Source organism: Lissotriton vulgaris, chromosome 12 (genome assembly GCF_964263255.1).
Source record: "Lissotriton vulgaris chromosome 12, aLisVul1.2, whole genome shotgun sequence".
Taxonomy (NCBI): Eukaryota; Metazoa; Chordata; class Amphibia; order Caudata; family Salamandridae; genus Lissotriton; species Lissotriton vulgaris.
The window spans coordinates 715666618-715688513 of NC_141700.1; the positions used below are offsets into that span (position 1 = coordinate 715666618).

Consider the following 21896-nt stretch of genomic DNA (forward strand, 5'->3'; position numbering starts at 1 on the left):
GGAGGAACAAAGTTTGTTTATATGGTTCCAAAAATGGGTCAGGTTTTTTCCCTTTAACAGGGCAAATATTTTTAGCCAGTCATTCTGTTCTTTTTGTCGCTTGGCTTCCCGTGATGATTTTTGTAGGCCATATTGTTAGCAGATTGCTCTGTGCCTTTTGATTTGTGCAGGCGCACAGCCCTCCTTAGGGCTCTTCTTTGGATGGCTAACACAGGGTCAAAAATCTGCTTCGGGCGAGGCCTGGTCTCGTAATTTGACAATGGCGTTATCCCACCAATGATGGAAGGCTGTGGGAGCATTGTGCATGAAGTTTGGAGTTGTTCCCATGAGCCAAGTGCTCACCTTATCAGAACCCTTTCTTGACCAATAGGACTGTTGCCATTAATTTTGATGTTTTAGGTATGTTATGGTAACAGTCAATTAAGAGCAAGGGACAGGCCTTTCTTGAAGTTGAAAGACCAGTAATTAGTACTGTTTGCCCTGCCGTTAAGTTCCGATAGATGGGAATAGCTGCAATCTTGCCCCTGTGTTTAATGAAAATGGAGAGGCCCCCAGAAGGTCTTCCATAGGAATTGGGCTGGGAGGCTGATTGAAAGAGTTCATAATAGCCGTGGAGAGCCGATGGAGATCGAGACCAAGCCTCTTGAAAACAAATGATGTCGCTTTTATTCAGATATTCCACTGCTGATTTAGATGTGCTCCGGAATGTTGGGAGCCTGTGACATGAAGGTCAGTTGAGAATGGGCTGAGCAGCAAGCAGGTCGGGCTGCTCTACAGAACTCAACTACCTGCTGTATTGGAATTTATCATGACAAGTAACAACCCCAGGCAAGCCAAAATTCCAAAGTGCAATGAAAACCAGCAAATTAAAAATTACACTTTACTAAAAAACGATTTTTATAAAAAATCATAAGAGTATTTATTAATTTTCTTAATACAAATGACACAAAAAATGCATATATTTTCTAAAAAACAATATACATAATAATTAAAACAGACATGAACATAAAATTTAAAAATGATGGTACAGGTGAAGTGGTGACGGTTTCTTCTATTGGAACTTATCTACTTGTGACTTACTACAATAAAACATCTTGAACGTCAACCTACCTGGGTGGACCCTCACTACTACAATATATAGTTAACAGGCTCCTGAAAGGAGATGATAGCCAGAAATAATGACCTTTCCAATACAAGCAATAACACTTTATTCAGATACACTTAGCACTAGATTGTCCGTGCATTACGAAACGTAGGGTCTATAAATATATCACAAGACACACAGTTGATAGTTTTTGGGTGCTGTGGTGAAAAGGTGTGAATTTATATTGCTGTGTTTGAATTATTTTATTTGAGGCTAGATTTTCAGAAATACTATTTGATTGACAACCTCTAAAGGAAATGTTGACAATGTTTCGGCGGCTGCATTGAGGCTTTCATCAGGACTTAGATAACCTGTCTGATTATTTGGGAGAAGAAATACACTGTCACTTATTTGCTTTGCAGGGTCGGACTGTGACAAAAATAGGCGTGGGTACCCAAATTTAAGTAGTTCGATAGTTAAAAAACTAGCCTACATGTAAAATCAGATTTGCAAAGGCATCCATGTGGGGGTATTTTGCAAAACAGAAACCCAATAGAGGGGTATCTACTCTGCTGGGGCCCTCTTGTGTCTCTTCAGTCAGCTGGGAGCTAAAATGCTTGTTGCAGGACTGGGTGGGCTGCATTGGTCACGCTACGACAAGGGCAATGAGCCAATTCTATCTGCAGCCTTCTGCATGTGACTAGGCATAGCAGAACAAAACATATGCTACACTGGTACAAAGCAGCAGCATTTTAAAGGTGGTTCTTGTCCTAGACAAGAAGAATCCCAGCTGGTAAAAAAGTGCTAATGCACACATATAAATGCACATAAAAAACGTTCTTATGCCGGACCGAGCAGCAGGAATGCAGAAAGCACGCTTCTTCTCTGTGCAGGTTAGAATGAAAGAACTTTGAAGGACAAGGAACAGGTTGACGGAGAACCAGTCTGCTGGGCCCGGCAGCAGTGGTTGTGCTCCTTGCAAAAATCACAGAAGCAGCTTCTTTACCGACTCCACCTGCCAGTGACATGGTTATGTAAGAAAGGTCCTCAAACATATGAAAAGTCCCCAATTTTACGATGAATTAAGGACCCTAACCCCTTGCCTGCTGATGACGAGCCCAGCTCGTCATGAGGCACAGTGGAGCTGTGCTCATGACGAGCTGGGCTCGTTATAATGATCGCGCCACTCCCCTGCGCGGTGAATTCCACACCTGTGCGGACGTTCTACAGGAGTGGGCGGAGTCATGACGAGCCCAGCTCAGCATGAGCACAGCTGCACTGTGCCTCATGACGAGCTGGGCTCGTCATGAGCACCGCGGCGCCGCCCGTGGCCCCCCTCCCCCGCACAGGAAATAATAACAAAGAAAGCTAGACAAAAGACCAGGACAGTCAGTGGAAAAAGGCACAAATTAAACTAAGATTAATGGCAGGGGGTCCTTTCTTCTGAGAAGCTGTTCTGGGCTGACAGGTCCAGCCATACTCGAATAATTGTGCTGTAATATGCACTTTTCTGCCTATGTACTCCAATGTTTATTTTGAAACTTCTACCAACCCACAACTCTAAAGAGGGTGGTGCTCATTTCTTCTGTCCCTGGGTGTATTTCAGGGTACCCTGTGGTTCTACTTTGCAACCGCTTTTAGTTCTGCATCTAGCTTTTTAGGCCTTCTGCAAGAAACAGCTTAGGTCTACCACCCCTCTTTAATAAAATAAAATAAAAATTCGCATCAAAGTGAAAACAACAGCGTATGTTCTCATTCCCTGGAGACTCTGGCAATGCTGTATCTGAAACGTAATTTATACTCTTGACCATTCAAATTGATACTTAGATGAATGGTTTTCATGAGCAAACTTTATCGTGTTTGGGTCATTCTTAATTTGAATCTTCTTGTCGAAAGTCTTATCAATATAGTTGCTACAGACACGGTTGTTGGTTGTTAGCATGAATTTGTCATTTTCTTTTTATTTCAGGTACTCATAAGGATTTGCCTCATGTTCACTAAATATCCAAGTCTCTGTTAGTTCACATAACAGATCGATTGGAGGACCAGTGTCAGATTAATGTTTTGTTATGGGCCCACAGAGGAAATAGATCGAGGTATGATGAAAATGATGTGAGTATAAAAGAGAGACAGTAAGTTTTTTGCCCATCTTTCCACTGCAACAGTTTTCTGGTAGCTTGTCTGATGGTTAGTTTGACTAATTAAACTAGGATATGAAGAGATGTGTTTAAGAATGATTGGGGATTTAATAGTAGTGTAAGAGAATAGAAGGGTTTTGGCAGGTGATGAAGTTTTGAAATGTACGAAAAGGTTAAGATGGACCTGTGGAATGTCTGACATATCGACGTCAAAAATATCGACGTCAAAAATATCGGAGGCGGAATGTCGATGTCAAGAATATCGAAGTCCTATCTACAATATTGTGAGTACAAAAATTTCAGAAAAAAATATTTCGTCAAAAATATCATTGTTAAAAATATTGGATATTTTAAAAAGTTTAAAAATAATATAACATTTAATAAATAATACATAATACATGTATTTAAAATAAACATAATAATATAATATATATACTTACTTAATAATACGTATATGTAATTATTCTAATAACTTATAAATTGTTAAAAAACATTTTATAAATTATAAATAAATACATACACATACAACAATAATATAAATATAAACATCAAAACTATATATAACAAATTATTTAAAAAAAGATAAAGAAAGTATACACTACATTAACTAAAACAGTAAATATTGGATAGCGTAGGGGTAACAATTACTATTCCAACTCCAGAGAGTGCAACAGTAGGGAAATTGTTGGATATCGTTGGGGGTATAAAATACTTTTCAAACTCCAGAAAGTGCAACAGTAGGGAAATTGTTGGATAGGGTAGGGGTTAAATTACAATTCCAACTCCAGAGGGTGCAACAGTAGGGAAAGTGTTGGATAGCGTAGGGGTTTAAAGTACTATTCGAACTCCAGAGGGTGCAACAGTAGGGAAAGTGCTGGATCGTGTAGGGGTATAAAATTACTATTCCAACTCCAGAAGGTGCAACAGTAGGGAAAATGTTGGATAGCGTACGGGTTAAAATTACTATTCGAACTCCAGAGGGTGCAACTGTAGGGAAAGTGTTGGATAGCATAGGGGTTAAAATATCTTACTAATAATTAAAATATTTTTTGTAAAAAAATTATAATTTAATTATTAAATTACAATAAATTAATTAACAATACCAATAAATAATGATTTAAAAATAATTATTAATTAATTAACAGTTAAATTGATGCTAAATACAATTAAATATTTATTATTACAAATGTATTACTAAATAATAATACAATAATAAAATAATTTTCAATACCCAAAAACAATAATTATTAAAAAACATTGTGCAATTAATAATGAATTAACAACAACATATTGATGAATACAAATAAATGATAGCTAATCAACTGTAATTACCAGTTAATATTTAATGGACAATAAATAAATCCCCCCAAAATATTAATTATTGAGAGGTTATTACCAATTAATAATTGATTAACAATACATTTATTATCAATAGTCAAAAGTAAAATAAATAATTACTTAATTACAATTAAAGTACTTCCCACCCTACTGCCCTATAACCTTACAACACACTTTAATAATGCATTATTACACTTAATATCATTACCAATTAATCAATTACTAAAAAGTAATTACCAATTAATAAAAATGAATTACCAATTCATTATCATTTAACATAAATTAATTATCAATACCAATGAATAAACATTAAATTATTACTTAATTACAATTAAATTACTTACCACCCTATTTCCCTATAAACACACAACCCGCTACAGAACTGAAACGCAAAATGTATTTAAAAAAATTACTAATTCCAAAAAATAATTAATTATGTTACTATAATTAAATTACTTCCCACCCTATTCCCCTATATACCCACAACCCACTATGGTACTAAAACGCATAATTTACTTAAAAAAATTCTTACTAACTCCAAAAAATGTAATACATATATTATAAAACTAGTATAATAATTAACACAAATTATGAAAATAAATCTATAAAATACATAATAAAATACATAACACTAATAGTAATATCGATATTAGTAACATCAATATTTTTGCTATCGATATTACTAGCTTCGATATTAACAAAACTATATTTCTTACCTTCAGGTCGATATTCTGGTCGTCGAAATTCTTGATTTCGGTATTCTGTCCCTACAATATTTCTAACTCGATATTCTTGTAGGTCGAAATAGACAACTCAATATTTAGACTGTTTTCTGGATTTGTGATCACAGAAACTTGTCTTTTGTAAAAATTTTATGTCTATTTGTATTGAATTAGGTCCGTCAGGGCCTGAGTGAGTACGGGTCAGTTGAGGTCTATGATCCTGGGATAAGCCTACGGGCAGTCCGACGGTGGCATACACTAGGGGGTTCATTGCTATGGTGGGCGGACACCGTAGGGGAGCCAGAGACGATCGCCAAAGTTGCGGCGGTCCCGCCGTGTAAATTAGGATGCGGCCGCCAACCTGGCGGGCACACCCTGGCCCTTTTACATTGTTGGTGGATCTGCTGACTGCAGACCCACTTGCAGTGTCAATGGACTGTGCACGGGGTTCCCATGCACTACATGGCAGGCACCACATGGTGCCTGCCATGTAGTGCATGGCAATGAGGGGGGTAACATAGGTACCCCCCATGTGCACCCCCTCAGCCCCCAACACCATGGGAGCCCTTTACTGGCCCCCAACAGCAAAGCCTGCAAGCACTTCCATGGCGGCAACGCCGCCATGGAAAGGCTCATTACCGCACTCATCATAATATGGATGGCGGTGGCTCACAGACACCGCCACCATATTGTGATCTTTTTCCACCCGGTCGACAAGTCGACCGGCGGAAAACCGGCAGATAGTCTTTCCGTCCGCTGGGGTCCCCCCGCCATACTAATATGGTGGGGGAAATGGGTGGCGGGCTGAGGGAAATGTAGGGTGCGTCATCACCGCCATGTGGGCGATGGCAATCCTTCCTACATCATAATCAGACCCTAAGTGTGTTTGTCTGCTTTTTTGGGAGTACTGTGCATGAGACTTCATTGCCAGTACTGGGAAAGGGAACTTGAGGCATGAAAAGATGGAATTGTAGAGATTTCTTCTGGAAGCGCAACGGGAGAGATCGTAAAGTGTTTTACTTAATAGGAGTGAAATCATGCTGGTCGGCGTTTTCACAGGAAGCAAATTCGATTTTCTGAATGAGTGGGTATCTATCATTCTTTTAATTGAGCAGACACAGTTGTTTTATGTTGCATTGTTTTGTGAAGTTTATTTTAAAAGAACAGAAGAAAAGACGACAAACAAATTGTAAGGGAGGGTCAGTTGCAGTGAGGAGTTAGACTGACGTCATAAAGTGCAGGGCTGGTATTGGTGGTTGGTAAAAGGCTGAGCTGGTATTGGTGGACGAGGACGAACAGTCATTTGAGGTAGAAAATCTAAATATGACAGGTAATTTAGTGGTTTTAAACAACAGATTGAATTGGAGGAAAGAAATCATGACATTTTTCAAGTTGTTAAAAGCCTTAGTACGTAGAGGTAAACCAATATCAACAAGGGAAGGAGTTCCTGTGGCTTCAGAAGGTACACCATCACTTTAACGTCATTAGAGAAAGGATATTACACTTGTACTTGGTTAGAGAACTGGGTAAAATACACCAAGAAAGATGGTACCTTAGCGTTTCCACAGTGTAGGACTTTTAATGTTCAATTTTAGAGAACTTGAGAAGACAGATAAACAATTTGAAACTCAGTCCCAGGCATATACAATCGGGAGCCCTTGAAGAGTTGGTACATGAAGCACATCAGTGAGAAAAGGAGAAATTTCAGGAAAGATATAGAAATACAATAAATCAATATGAACAGGCAAAATGGCATTCCCTTAAAAAGGTTGTGAGACAAGATGTTGCTTGGGAGCCCAAATGTACCTGGTAATGGTAGCAAAAAGAAGAAGAGAAATGTAAAATAAGAGGAACCATGTAGTGGAGCAAAAAGTTCAAGTGCTACCTGGAGCAGATGAGAATCTAGAAGAAATATAGTCCCAAGTGAAACTGTAGGGGACATACTTTGCCTGGTGCGAGAGAGTAAGAGTAGAAACTCATGGGACTAGTGCAGAAGAGTGTAGTGGGATAAATTCCATCATGGAAGAGGTAATAGATCCATTAATACATATTTCAAAGAAGGCACTTGAAATGGCAAGTAGAGGACAGAAAATAATTACTAGGAGACATTTGCAATGAGTAGTCAGAAAACAGATTCACAAGTTTTGCTGAAGCCAGGAGAGATTAGTAGAGAATCACAGAGATCCGAAAAAAGTACTTCAAAGGGTCATCCTCAGAAGAACTCGATGATTGTATTAGAGACATAGCCCCTACTGGAAAAGCACAGAAAATGCAATTCAAAGCATGAATATAGATGTGAGCAAATTAAAAGTGGAATTAGAAGAAATTTTATTGGGGGCCGTTAGTCCAGAGAGGCTATGAAAATATCATGATGAGGAATTATTATTTATGTATAAAGATAAAACTCGGAAAGCGAGAAATACCCATGAGAAATTTGCTGAGGTAGCACAGAAATATGGAGTGGATGTAGACAAGTCTAAGGCATTACAGAAAACCTATTGATTGGATTTTAGAGGCCAAGATTTGGAAATTCTGAATTCCTTTGGGAAAAGACTGCAAATGAAAGAGTTAATACCTACCCTGAAGCGACTGGGAGGGATAGAAAGATGGGAAGGCAGATGGGCTGAAAAAAAAGAAGATACCACAGTGGTATTACCTATTTTTCCATTGATGGGAAAGGAAAAGAATGAGGCAGATGCTTTGGCTTTTCCTATAAAAGAAGTCCCAGGTGGAGGGTATGTACATGTCCCATGGAGTAGACACGACATATTGTCCGTTGCAAATGATTTACCGAGGTTGAGGGAGAAACCAGTGGAGTGGTATGAGCAAGTGAAAAGATTTTTGAATGTTTCAAAGGTCCTAGTGGAGAATTTGGATGCTTTGTTTGATATTGGGGTCCCTAAAGATGTGTGGATGGAATGTGAGATTGTGGTTAATTGGCCAGAAACAGAACATGCTAAAGAGACCCAAAAACAGGTGCGCTGTCTGCAGAGGTGATGAAAAAATCCAATCAGATCATTACATATTTGACATGAAAGATTTTCTCGAAAGAAACATATTGGGTGAAAATTGATAGGACTACCCAGGAACTAAAAGAAACAGTGCATGCCTATTATGAGAGACTTCTCCAGGCATTCAAACAGTATTGCGGAATGGAAAATGTGTCAGGAGAACAATATGCAACATCTTGTGTATCAATTTATTTATGGTTTGAGGCCTGAGATTAGTGCTATGATTCAGCAGCATTTGATTTGCTGGCAGAGCAAGTCAAGAGATGAAATACTGTGTTATGCAAACTATTGTGGTGATGACACCGACATGCTACATAAGAAGTTGAAAGAAAAGTTGATGTTGGCACAGAGGAGGGCAGCCAAGAAAGGATATGTGGGTTTTGATTCAGATGTTACAGGCATGATACAGGGAAATGGTCAGACTACTACTGGAATGAAGGGTGTAATGGTAAATCCCTTGCCAAATTTGATGGCACAAGGAAGGGGACATTATCCTTCATGGATTCATTGAAAAATACTTTTCCTTGTCACAGTTGTAGCAAGCTCGGGCATTGGAAGCACAATTGTAGGTCCAATTTGGCTAATCAGGTGAATGGACAAGCAATTATGACAGTTGTGTATGGATTGATTCAATCACTGGTGACATGTGATATGTTACATCAGTCAATGTTAAATGTAAGGGGTCAGGATCAGAATATGCCTCAAGCTCCTATTCAAAATTTGAATGGACAAGTACAGAAATACAATTACAATGTGATTATGGGTTTTCACACCAATGATCAGGTAAATCCACATGTACAAGTGGCTTCACAATATTTATTACAGGTGGATGACAGTGACTCAGATACGTACCAATAACGGTGCCTGAGAGGGGAGGAGGAATGCTTGCTTAGTGCATCCTTAGAGGTAGATCAGAATGGTACTTAAGTGGACGGCTAGGTAAATGGAACATCTATTTCATTCCTTGTAGATACTGGTGCTACCCGATCCATTGTGAGAACTGTAAAAGTACCCAACCTACCCCTCTCAGAAGAAACGATCAAAGTAGTAGGAGTATCAAATCAATTAATTCCAACCCTAGTGACAGAACCAATGTAAGTACAGATTGGAACCTTTGAGGATATGCAGAAGTTTGTGGTGTGTGACACTAATCCAGTGAACCCGTTGGGATGAGATTTATTGTGCAAAATGAATTGCTATATTACTGTACACCTGAAGAAATAGAATTTCATACCAAAGATGAGGAGGTAGTGTTTAAAATGGCTAGACAGAAGCCAGAGATAAAGCGTTTGTATCCCTTACTTACTGAAAATGACTTACCACCTGTGTCTGAAGTGTGCTATTTTTCAGGAAAGGATATTGGGTTAATTAAAGGAGTAGCTCCAATTCCAATTACAGTGAAACCAAATGCAGAATACCTGAGAACTCCAGCATATAATGTTAGTCCTGAAACAATTGCTAGAATATCCCCATTTATTGAGATTCTGATTGAACAAGGATTTTTTAGCGGGATTTTGGGCAGTCCATGTATTTCACCTATCAAGACCATACGGAAACCAAATAGAAAATATAGAATAGACCAGTATCTGAGGAAAATTATTCTGATTGTGATACCTTGTTGTCCAATAGTACCAAATCCTGCTGTAATGCTGTATCAGATTTCATGTGAAGCTGAATGGTTTTCAGTGATTGAATTGTGTCAAGCTATGTTCTCCACTCCCTTGCATCCGGATAGCCAATATTTATTTGCGTTCTGGTTCGGAAACAGTGTCTTGGCATGGTGCCAAGTTCCACAAGAGTATATGGAAAGCCCGTCAATTTTCAATCAGATTTAGAAGAGCAATTTGGAGTCACTAGAAATGCTGAAGCACTCAGCTAGTGCAGTACATTGATGATTTATAAGTGGTATCTGGAACTAAGGAAGCATGTGCTTCAGATATGGTGGCCCTACTGAATTATTTGGCAGTGAGCGGGCATAAGGTGTTACTGGAAAACTGCAGTTTTACAAGGGGGAAGTTCTCTATTGTGTCATCGCAAGGAAAAAGGAGTCAAAAAAGTATTACAAGATCAAATCATTGCTATATTTCAGATGAATCCACCTGAGTACACAGAAGGAAGTTGGAATGTTCTTGGGAATTGTTGGCTATTGCAGGCAGTGGATGCCAAATCTTTCTTTGATAGCCAAGCCACTTCAGAGATTAACACACAAAGACGTGTGAGATCCTGTTCCCTGGGATGTGGAATGCATGTGCTCTTTCCTTGAACTGAGAGATAGTTTATGTCAAACACCAGCATTGGGAATGCCCAACTTTAAGTAGAGTTTTACTTTGATTTGCAGTGAGTGCGAAGGTTGTGCACTATCAGTTCTAATGCAAATGCATGGAACAGCATGCAGAACTGTTCCATATTTTTCAGCTACATTGAATCCTGTGGCTGCTGCTTTACCTGGATGTCTGAAAGCTATTGCTGCAACATGTGTGAGTTTGGAACAGTGATCTTGGGTGCAGAGAATGTAACTGTAACAAGATGTATGAGTTTGAATCCAGCTACTTTGATGCTGTTACCTGGACATGAAGTTGTGATGGAAGAAGCTGATCATGACGTCCTTGACATGACTGAGATGTATACCAAACCATGACCTGACATACAAAATACTCCGTTGCCAGAGTCAGACATGTACTTTTTCTGGCTGGATCATGCTTGAGAGATATAGTAGGTACCTTGTAAACTGAGGGTTATGCGATTTATACTGAAGTGGATGTGGTGGAAGCATCATGTTTGAAAGGAGTGTACTCAGAACAAGTGGCTGAATTGATCGCAATTTTCATGGCTTGCAGCATTACCAAACAAATGAGGCCAGAAGTTAAACAAAAACTAAAAATGTGACCAGACGCTAACCAAAACCAACCGCAAAAAGCCTATTTCTATAGATTAAGTTATACATAAAAAAATATTAAAATAAATAAAAAACTGAATGCCTCTAATCCTGAGATGGAAATAGAAATATAGTTTCACTAACATGCTTTCTTTCAAATTCTTGCCCTGCTGTTGATAAACACAAGGAGCTGATGGACTGAGCGCTGAAACTTTTCAGACACTCATCCTCAGTCACAGATCCGGGTTGAATCCATCATTGTTCTTTAGCTCATTATGCCACCTCGCTTGCTCATTCAGGGCACTGGCCCCCGCCCTCCGGAATACCATCCTTCCTGCTTCCAGCGGCATGCAGGACCTCTTGACATTCAGGAAGCTGATCAAGACATGGCTTTTTTCCATTCTGTAGTCTACTCCCTCTCTGCCCTCCTCTTTCAGGCTTAGCGCTGAGACGCCCCTATGCGGGTTAGCCATGTGCTCTACAAATACTGATAACATAACATAACCTCAGTTCAGACCCAGCTTTATGCAAATCCGTCTTGGCCCTGTGCTGCATGGGAACAGTCCAGCCCAAATTGCCATGCCAGGTCTCCCCTGAACCGGAAACAAGATTACTGGGACCGGTTTTGGGGTAATACCCCTCATCAGCCAGGCTAGCATGAATCCAGTGGCAAAGTGAGCAAGGGACCCATGTCCAGACATACCCTGCCAACTTAGGATGAGTAAAGCAAACACAAGCAGATGATGGATGGAGTGCTGACACTTTTCAGGCACTCACCCCCAATCATAGATCTGCCTAATGCATGAGATGCTGAGATACATCCTACATCACCTACAGATACTGCATATGAACATCAACATAATTTACCCTGTGTTTTACATAGTGTAGACATTTCTCCTATTAATTGTGTAGACGATCATAGGGAGGAAATAAAAAACAAATCTGAAAAACAAATGAATACACCTCAATGGGCTCAGAGGGAGGGTATTGTAAAGAAGAAGATACTTAATATGCAATAACTCTAGAGTGGCAACACAAAGGCAAGCTTTGCATACTAAGACATAAAACAGAGCATAATACTAACTTCATTGGTTCCAGTGAATGTGAACATAACTTCCTACTTATGGGAGGATGGGGCTTATTTTTAGGAGGATTGAATCCAGTATTTCCTGGAGTGTATTTTGTGTGTGGAAAAAAGTGTTATTACAAATTGCCCAAGCATTGGTATGGGTGTTGTTATACGGAAATAGTGTTTCCAAAGATCTACCATGTTAATGAACACAGAGGAATCATGGAAAAGAAGCCTGCATGCTTTATAAGAGGATTAAGTGCTTCTAAAATTATTGGGGATGTTGTTGGAGCTATAATTCCCTCAGTTGGGGTACTAATAAATTCACACAAAATTCTGAAACTTTCAAAAGTAGTAGATCGATTCTCAACAGTTACTGCTGGTGGATTTTTAGTAATTGATACGAAATTGGTTGCTATTAGGTCTATGGTTTTGCAAAATTGACTTGCTATAGACATACTCTTAACAAAAGAAGGCAGAGTCTGTTGTATGCTGAAAGTTCAACAATGTTACACGTATATCCCGGACAAATGTAAAGATTTGAAGGGACATAAAGGCAATATTCTTAATTTAGGAAAATAACTAATGAATTAAAAACAGATGGTGTATGGGAGAAAAATGGGAAAGGATTTTCTTCTGTGAGAAATTGGTTTGCAGCACTGGAAAAATGTTTATGGGGAAAATACTAATTCCATTAAAAATATTTGCTATTTTCTTACTAATAATACTACTAATGTATTGATAATATAAAAATAAGAGAAGCTCTAAAGAAAATAAAGGGCGAAAAAAAATAGAGCAGAAATTGAATTATTGGATGGAAAGAGTGGTTTTTATGATGAGATGAAAAATTTGGAACAAATGAGACTGAAACAATTGAAGACAACTGCATTCTAATGTGATATCAGAAAAGATAAAATTTACGTTTGTGTGATGGCTTGATTCGCCATCAGAGAGGGAGTTCATGGGGTGCAAAAGTTTAATGATGTTTATCTCTATCAATTCTCACCACTAAATTAGATTTACAACAATAATTTTTGACTAAAATATGCAAAATGGTTGAAGACGAAAAACATGAGATTACCTACTGCATCTTAAAAGCATGCAGAGGTTTTTGAAAATGTGAAAATGTGAAAGACGTAGATAAAGGGAGAAAAACATATTTTCTTACGCAACGTAATCACGTGTTTAAGAATTTAAACATAGTTAACTTAGAAAATGTACTGCTAATGATTTATAAAATGTGTTAACTCAAACTAATGCTTACTTAATGAGACATTTGAAAACGATTAAAATGTTTAGTTTCAAGATGCTTGACAGTATGAAGAATTACTGTAGCATTATGTGGTGCAAAGGTGAATAACAAAAATGAGAAGCATAGTAATCTGCTTTGAAATTGAAAATGTGAAAGATATACTTTTTTTTAGTGGTACCTAATATGGACATGTGACTTCGGAATAAAAGAATAATGAGGGAATTAAGTAAGAAAATTGAACTATTCTTATTATTGTGTGTTTTATATTAATCATAACGTAATAAGGATTTAGCAAGTTTACATGTTGGCCTCAAATGCTTCTTTTTCCTCATTGGAAAGGCAGAATCTAGTTGAAGTTGTCATTTCAGACGATATGAGAACTTTTCATGAAGTTTCTTTTAACCTGTGAACAATAGAATTATTTTGATTCAGCAACAATTGATATACAATTGCAAACCCATAGAGAGTATCTGGGAAGTGACAGACAGTGAACAAAGTGAATTGGTTAGAATTATAAAGTTTTTGAATTGATGATTCTGCAAAAGAATTACTTAATGCTTCTGGATTTTCTTAGTGAGGTATTGATCACACCATGAGCAGCCCACTGTGGACAACAAACTGAAACCAAATTGAGGGATGGAAAGGATACTTTGTGGGAAAAAACTGAGAACATTTGAAAGTATAATTGCCCCCTTGGAGGAGGAGCTGTGCTGGTTGTGATTTTCAATTTCCCTGCTTGGCATGCTGTCTGACTGAACTCAGAATTTCTTTCCTATGTCAAACCCATTTGAACTGAACTTTACGAACTGACTCTACTTGTACTTTGCTGGCTGGTAAAGTGTGCAAGTATAACTCTTCGGCTGAAGAGTTCATTGACTCATTCCTGGGACTCCTTATGGTTCAACTCTGCACATATGGTTTGTATAACCTAAATGATTAATGTTTCCTTGTGTTATCTCCCTTCTTCCCTTAGGTAATCATCAAATGTCTATTTTATTGAATCTGTATGACATTGTGTGACTAATTGAACTAAATGACTTCTATTAAATTGAATTTGAAATGTGATTTATGTTCTTGACTATTCAAACTGAGGCTTAGATAAACTGTTTACATGTGCAAACTTTATTGTGTTTGGGTCATTCTTGATGTAAACCTTCTTGTCAAAAGTCTCATCATTATAGTATCTACAGAAAATGTTGTTGGTTGTTAGCATGAATTTGGCATTTTCTTATTCCAGTTCCTCAAAAGGATGTGTCTCACGTTCTTTAAATATCCAAGTCCCTGCTAGCTCACATCAAAAATGAATTGGATGACCAATATCAGATTAATGTTTTGTTATGGGCCCACAGAGAAAATAGATTGAGATATAATTAAAATTATGTACGTATAAAAGAGAGATAGTTTGTTTTTTGCCTAGCTATCGGCTGCAACAGTAGCAAGCATACGTCCTGGGCTGTGGTTCAATAGATAATATAAGAGGTGTTGTTTAGAGAGACATATCTCTGCCTATTGAGATTGGCCAAGGGTAGGTCAGACTGATGAAGGGCAGAAGTGCCATATCTGAACAAAAGGGATTTACCATACCTGATTGTGTAGTGAAAAGACTAGCGAAGGGCTATATGTGTGCCAGCATATGGAATGTCACAGGTAGGATGTGTGATTGTTGCTATTAAAAGAAGAGGCTTACACATATATGAGTCTCCGCAGTGGGCAAAGAGAGAATTAAAATGTGCATACATCCGTATAGGTGGAAAGGGGGTGCTCTCTGGAACTTCAAATATAATAACTCCAAGCGGACCAATTCCACAAAATATTGATTTTTTGGATCAATCAATCAATCAATCAATCAATCAATCATAACATTTGTATAGCACGCTACTCACCCGGAGGGGTCTCAAGGCGCTGGGGGAGAGGGGCAAGTTACTGCTCGAAGAGCCAGGTCTTGAGTTGCTTCCTGAAGGAGAGATGGTCCTGGTCTAGCCGGAGGTGGATGGGGAGGGAGTTCCATGTCTTGGCGGCCAGGTAGGAGAAGGATCTTCCTCCGGTGGTGGCTCTGCGGATGCGTGAAACGGTGGCGAGGGCGAGGCTGGTTGATCGTAGCTGGCGGGTGGGAGTGTAGAAGGTCAGGCGGTTGTTGAGGTACTTGGGGCCCAGGTCGTGGAGAGCCTTGTGTGCGTGGATGAGGAGTCTGAACGTGATCCTCTTGCTGACGGGGAGCCAGTGCAGGTCTCTCAGGTGGCCGGAGACGTGGCTGTGTTGGGGGATGTCCAGGACGTGTCGTGCGGAGGCGTTCTGGATGCGTTGGAGTCTTTTCTGAAGTTTGGCTGTGGTTGCGGTGTAGCGGGTGTTTCTGTAGTCAAGTCGGCTGGTGACGAGTGCCTGGGTGACCGTCTTCCTGGTTTCGGTGGGTATCCACCGGAAGATCTTTCGGAGCATTCGCAGGGTGTTGAAGCACGATGATGAGATGGCGTTGACTTGTCTGGTCATCGAGAGGGAGGAGTCCAGGATGAATCCCAGGTTACGTGCGTGGTCCATTGGCTTGGGAGTGGTGCCCAGGGCAGGGGGCCACCAGGAGTCGTCCCAAGCGGAGGGCGATGATCCCAGGATGAGGACTTCAGTCTTGTCTGAGTTCAGTTTCAGGCGGCTGTTCTTCATCCACTCGGCGACATCTTTCATCCCTTCGTGTAGGCTGGTTCTGGCGGTGGCGGGACGGTATTGAGGGAGAGGATCAGCTGGGTGTCGTCGGCGTAGGAGATGATGTTGAGGTTGTGTTGGCATGCGATGGCTGCAAGGGGGCTCATGTAGACGTTGAAGCGGGTGGGGCTGAGTGATGATCCTTGTGGTACGCCGCAGATGACTTTGGTGGCCTCGGATCTGAATGGGGGGAGGCGGACTCTCTGGGTTCTTCCGTTGAGGAACGAGATGATTCACTCCAGTGCCTTGTCTTGGATTCCGATGTTGCTGAGGCGCTGCACTAGGGTGCGGTGACAGACAGTGTCGAATGCTGCGGAGAGGTCCAGGAGGATGAGGGCCGCTGTTTCCCCTTTATCGAGCAGGGATCTGATGTCGTCAGTGGCTGCGATGAGGGCGGTCTCTGTGCTGTGGTTGGCTCGGAAACCGGACTGCGAGTGGTCGAGGGATCCGTTCGTCTCGAGCAAGGCGGCAAGCTGTCTGTTGACGGTCTTCTCAATGACTTTGGCAGGAAAAGGGAGGAGCGAGATGGGGCGCAAGTTTTTGAGGTCGGTGGGGTCCGCTGTTGGTTTCTTCAGGAGGGCGCTGAGCTCTGCGTGTTTCCAGCTCTCCGGGAAGGTGGCTGACAGAATATTGGAACCACAAATATTGTGTGGACAGAATATCATGTCAAATCTTTTGAGCACCAATATACAGAAAAAATAGGTAAGAATAGATTAACTATTGTTGACTTCACATCCATGTACTTTGCAGCTATATATTGTCAAGGTACATATATGTGGAATTATATATAGTAAAACTTTGCATACCTATAGAACCTTACCTTCACAATTTGTTCGTCCTCGATATTCTTGACACAATATATTGTCTCACTGTATTTTTGGTTTCAATATTCTAACTAAACACCTATTTACCAACATTTATTCTGATGCAGCCTCCTTTCTCATTATCACCTATTGATTCCTAACAGATGTGGAGTTTCTATGAAGTTAGAAATGTTAATAAAGTCAATGATTAATGGGTATCATATTCATTTTAGTGAGGAATCAATCTTTTGGGGAAAGTTCCTTATTTTGTGGTATAAAGTACAAAACAAAGTTCCATTATTTCGCAGGGTCTAAGGGGCCCATTAGGATCTCGGGCGGATCCGCCCAAGATCTGTCCCCGCCCGCCAACCATTTCCCCCCGCCATATTCCTATGGCGGAGGGACCACGGAGAACGGAAAGACCGTCCGCCGCTTTTCTGCCTGGTCAACAAGTTGACCGGGCGGAAAAGAGTTTAATATGGTGGCGTGTCTGTCACATAATATTATGGGTGCGGAAACATGCCTTTCCGTGGCGGCGGAAGTGGTAAATACTTGCAGGGCAACTTGCGGGCCCCCAGGGACTCTGGGGGGTGGGGTTGCACATGGGGGGTACCTATGGTACCCCCTGCAGTTCCATACACAACATGGCAGGCACTGTGCGGTGCCTGCCATGTTGTGCATGGAACTGCACAACATGCCTTCCTGGCATTGTGGCGGGCGGTGCTGTGTGCACCGCCCACCACAATGACAGGAATGCAGGATGCGCCCGCCACTGTGGCGGGCGCATCCAAATAGCCCCCACGGGACCCCCGCCCTTATGGCGGGCAGTCCAATTTCCTGATGGGATGGCGGGCGGACTTTCCTAATGACCCAGTGCCCTGATACATTTCTACAATATGGCCATCACTATTGCTTTCAACATTCTTCAAAATCATCAATGAGAAATTTCACTAGCTTTGAAAACTCTAAATATGTAGAGCCATCCAAAGAAATATCTGCCCAGAATATATCCACCACATATGAACGATTTGCTACTAAGATTAGGGTTACAATTCTAACACCCATCATATGTACTATGCATTTCCATTCATCATTTTTTAGAGCAATGTTATCTAAAGACATCTTTTATTTGCAGTGATGTTGGTATTTAATCTGTTTGACATAAAAAGGCAGTCCTACACAGCTTTAAAATCTCCATAGTTTTCCATGGAATGAAATACTATGGTCAACAATTTTCCCGAGGTGTGCATACATTTTGCATAATAAAATGCTGCCCCCACCGCTACAAATCGGTGAAATATGTACATTTGGAGCAGGTAAATGAATCGTTATAAAAGCTGAATTGAAAAGACACTCAAAGTATTATCTGCATGTGAATATGAATGGGTGGTTTCATAGATGGATTTCTTCAAGTAGAGAGGACATGGGCAATTCTTTTGACACTGAACGCAGTTGAAGCAATGTAAACATCTAAACATTAATTGTGTGGCTCCTCTTTAAGTGGCACTTGGACCCCATAGTGTAAATGATATGCCATTGCTTTTCAAACTGCATCTTCATCATATATATTTTGCTACAAGAACTGAGAAAAATGATAGCTTCTAAGATTGCAAAATAATTTCTAAATAATGCTTCAAGTTCCTCTTGAATGCCGAGAGGTTTGTACTCTGTGGGCTATGGTGCAGAAAAGGAAGTTGCATTTCACCTCAATATTGTTTTAGTTATATATATTCAACAATCATTATTTGCTAAATGAAATAATGTAACACGTATTTGCAGATCTGGGTAGAGACCTCTCTAGCTCTCTCCAGGATTTAAAAGAAAAAAGCATACGCATGTCATTATAATGTAGCGAGAGGGTTTGTTTTAGCTCCCTTGATGCATTGGTAGCTTTTCATTCACATTCTGGATCCAGTCACAGAATATATAGAATAGGGCAGTTCAATCCACTAGGCATTAGTTTTGCTGTCAATGTCATTCCAATTTTGGATCAACCCACAGAAAAGCTATTTGGTGTTTGAGGTGCATACCATGCAGTGTGACTTACAACATTTTGTTGCTTGCCCAAGTCTGCACTGGGGATGGTGAATATCAAGAAGCAAAGGACTCCTTTTCCGCCATCAAAGTATACAGGACCCAGTCTTCCACTTTGAGCTTGTGAGTGACACAAGTGGTGTGGCTAGAAAAGGCACCACAGCGCACGCAGGATGTGTAATTGAAGCAAATAAGAAAGTCTTCAATTTGAGACGCATACTGTTTAATGGACATAAAGCCAAACTAACATATTTGTACCAAAAACCTCAAAAGAGCAGAGCATATACCAGTCATGCTGTACAGGTAGATATACCTACTGAATTACTTCATGACAGAGGAGGAGAGATGTCAGATTGTAAGAGTCCAGACAATTAAAGATATTGAAGTCCAGAGAATAAAGATATTGAAGTCCAGAGAATCAGAGATTTGCCAGACAGAGATGCAACTGCCAATCATATGCTTCATCAACTTGGTGCAGGTGCACAGAAAAATGTCAGACCTGTACCTACACTTGCCCCAGCGGTTGCTTTTTCTGAGGCCGAGGGACGCCAAGGGATACTGTAGCCTTTCTGTTTAGCTTGACCACGATCCCTCCATACACCTGCATGTTTGTTTTTAAGTCCACTGGGCTGCAAGTCTATGGGTTAGATTCTTAACATGCAAATGGTTGCTCGGGGGCAGAAATCACAGTGTTTGATCAAATTACACAGTGATGGCTTTAAGTGCTAATCTGTCTCATCCTGCTGTCTGCAAGCACGAACATTCAATTATCCTGTGGGCAGCAAAAGGAGCCAACGGACAATGACTAATTGTGAATGATACAATCCTGCCAGCTAGCCAGAAAAAAATGAATACATAATCTTGTTTATATTGAAAAAGGGCAATCAATGGATGTTAGAAAATGGGTAATCAATAACTCATCAATAAGTAGTAATGAGTGCTGGAATGGCAGTGAACACTCAGCAATCATTCTTGGATTGTGCAATGTGTGTGAACACCCACACACACAAATTTCTCCTACTCCCCTAGACCACAACACCCCTATTCCAAACGATGGCCAATGGGAACTTCCTACCTGAAGTAGCAGTTTTATTGGTCCAAAAAGCCTTTATGATGTCTTCAGATGGTTTGCATGATTCCTTGCATTCGGAAAAGCCTTTTACTTTGATTTCCTCCAATCTAGGTGCATGAGAGAAAGGAGGAATTACTGAGAATTATTGCATCATAGGCATCATAATAAATGCAATGCCAAATAGAAAGCAGATTTTATTTTTGTGCTCTAAGGTTTTACAGAAGATCAATAGTCCCAATTCAAGCACCCTTGCTACTTAGAGTATGCGTGGATGGTGACAAAGCAGTACAAAAGTGAAGAGAAGCTCTGAAGTGACACCATGTCAAAGTAGAGGAGGAGTGACGATATATGAAATTTATCTTTCCGATAGGGAGGAAATAGTGAGATGTAAACATCTTGCAGTGAAAGACTATTTCTAAGATAAGTTGTCATGACAACAAATTATGTAGGATCAGGGAGTGGGTTGGGAATTGACTCAGAAGTAACATAAGAAGACATGTTTTCTTTGGAACAATTTGTGATTGGATTGAAGCAGGGGATAAAGCATCAATCCAATTTAATAAATCATGAGCCATAAGCAATGGTGATGGTATTAAGAAACAATGGCAATTTCTGCAGAGCAAATAGGACATGTTAATAAAAGTCAAAATGGATACAGGGTGCAGATAGAGACTTCTAGCAAAGACACGTTGTGGAGTAGCATCCACCTGATGTGCAAGCATCTCTGCTGTAGGCCTTTGAAGCATTTACGGACATTCCTTTCCCACTACAACAATGGTTCCCAATGATGCTAGCCATGATGAAAGTGGCCATTTTAAGACGATGGAGAACAATTACTTGCCCAGCAGAAGAGGGAAAGATGCAAGAAATGTATAAAACTGCCACCTGAGATATAATAATATCCAACCTCAATGACAAACTTGACCAATTCCAGGAAATATGGTGAAATTACATTTGAGACTTATTAACTGAGGGACCCCAGAGGCTGGGTCATCTGCTAATGGGAAGAGGGGTTTAGACCTGAAGGGATATGCCAGATATGGAGTTGCAGAGATGGGGTCATGCTGGTATCTACAATGCTCCAAGGTTTGCCTGCAGAACAGAACATGAGTAGATGGGACTATTTTAGACAGATGTTCGCCTGGGAACATAAGTTTGCTATGTACATTAGAGGGGGCTGGGAGGGTGTCTACAGAGAATTGCATTGTAGTACTGTTTGTGTCTATTTTCCTATCCTCCTTGGGTTCAGGAACAGGAGAAGGGTTTACACTTACTAGTTGTACTTGAATATGGTTCTCTGAGATGGGAGATGAGGGAATATGTTAGAGCCCCGTTTTGAATACCGACAGCATGATGTACGTTTTAAGGTGAAAACGGTTCACTCTTTATTCCAGATGTTGACCACACATAATTTAACTAAACTACATGAACAAACTATTACACAAAATGCATAAGGGCATAGGGTCTGGCCCTGGTGAGGTTAAATGTGTTCAACAAAATATCAGCCCATTTATATTAATGTTCTTAAGGCAGGAGCCATGCTTTCTGAACACTGGAAATCCCATGGCAAGAGAGGCATGGGGGCAGCCGACCATGGGGAGGTGTACTCTCCGGGGATGTTGGGTGGGTGGTAAAGTCCGGGGGCCTGGAGGAGCCTTAGTAGAGAGGGGAGGGTAGTGTGATATAATAGGGGAGTAGTTGCCTTACCAAAAGGCTATACTGTGGAAGAAAAGGGAAACAGGAATCAGAGAAGTGGTTAGGGGAAGGGAAATGGCCAAACCACTAAGGGCCTGATTACAAGTTT

At 40.3% G+C, this 21896-nt stretch overlaps 1 protein-coding gene across 1 annotated transcript in view; it reads right to left on the reverse strand.

Annotated features, from left to right (window-relative positions):
• LOC147678098 (hydroperoxide isomerase ALOXE3-like) overlaps positions 1–21896 on the reverse strand; it is a 319605-nt gene that overhangs the window by 168284 nt on the left and 129425 nt on the right. Inside the window, exon 5 of the mRNA XM_086945959.1 lies at positions 20096–20199. Within this exon, the coding sequence (XP_086802085.1) occupies positions 20096–20199 (104 nt within the window). The remainder of the gene's footprint in view (positions 1–20095; positions 20200–21896) is intronic.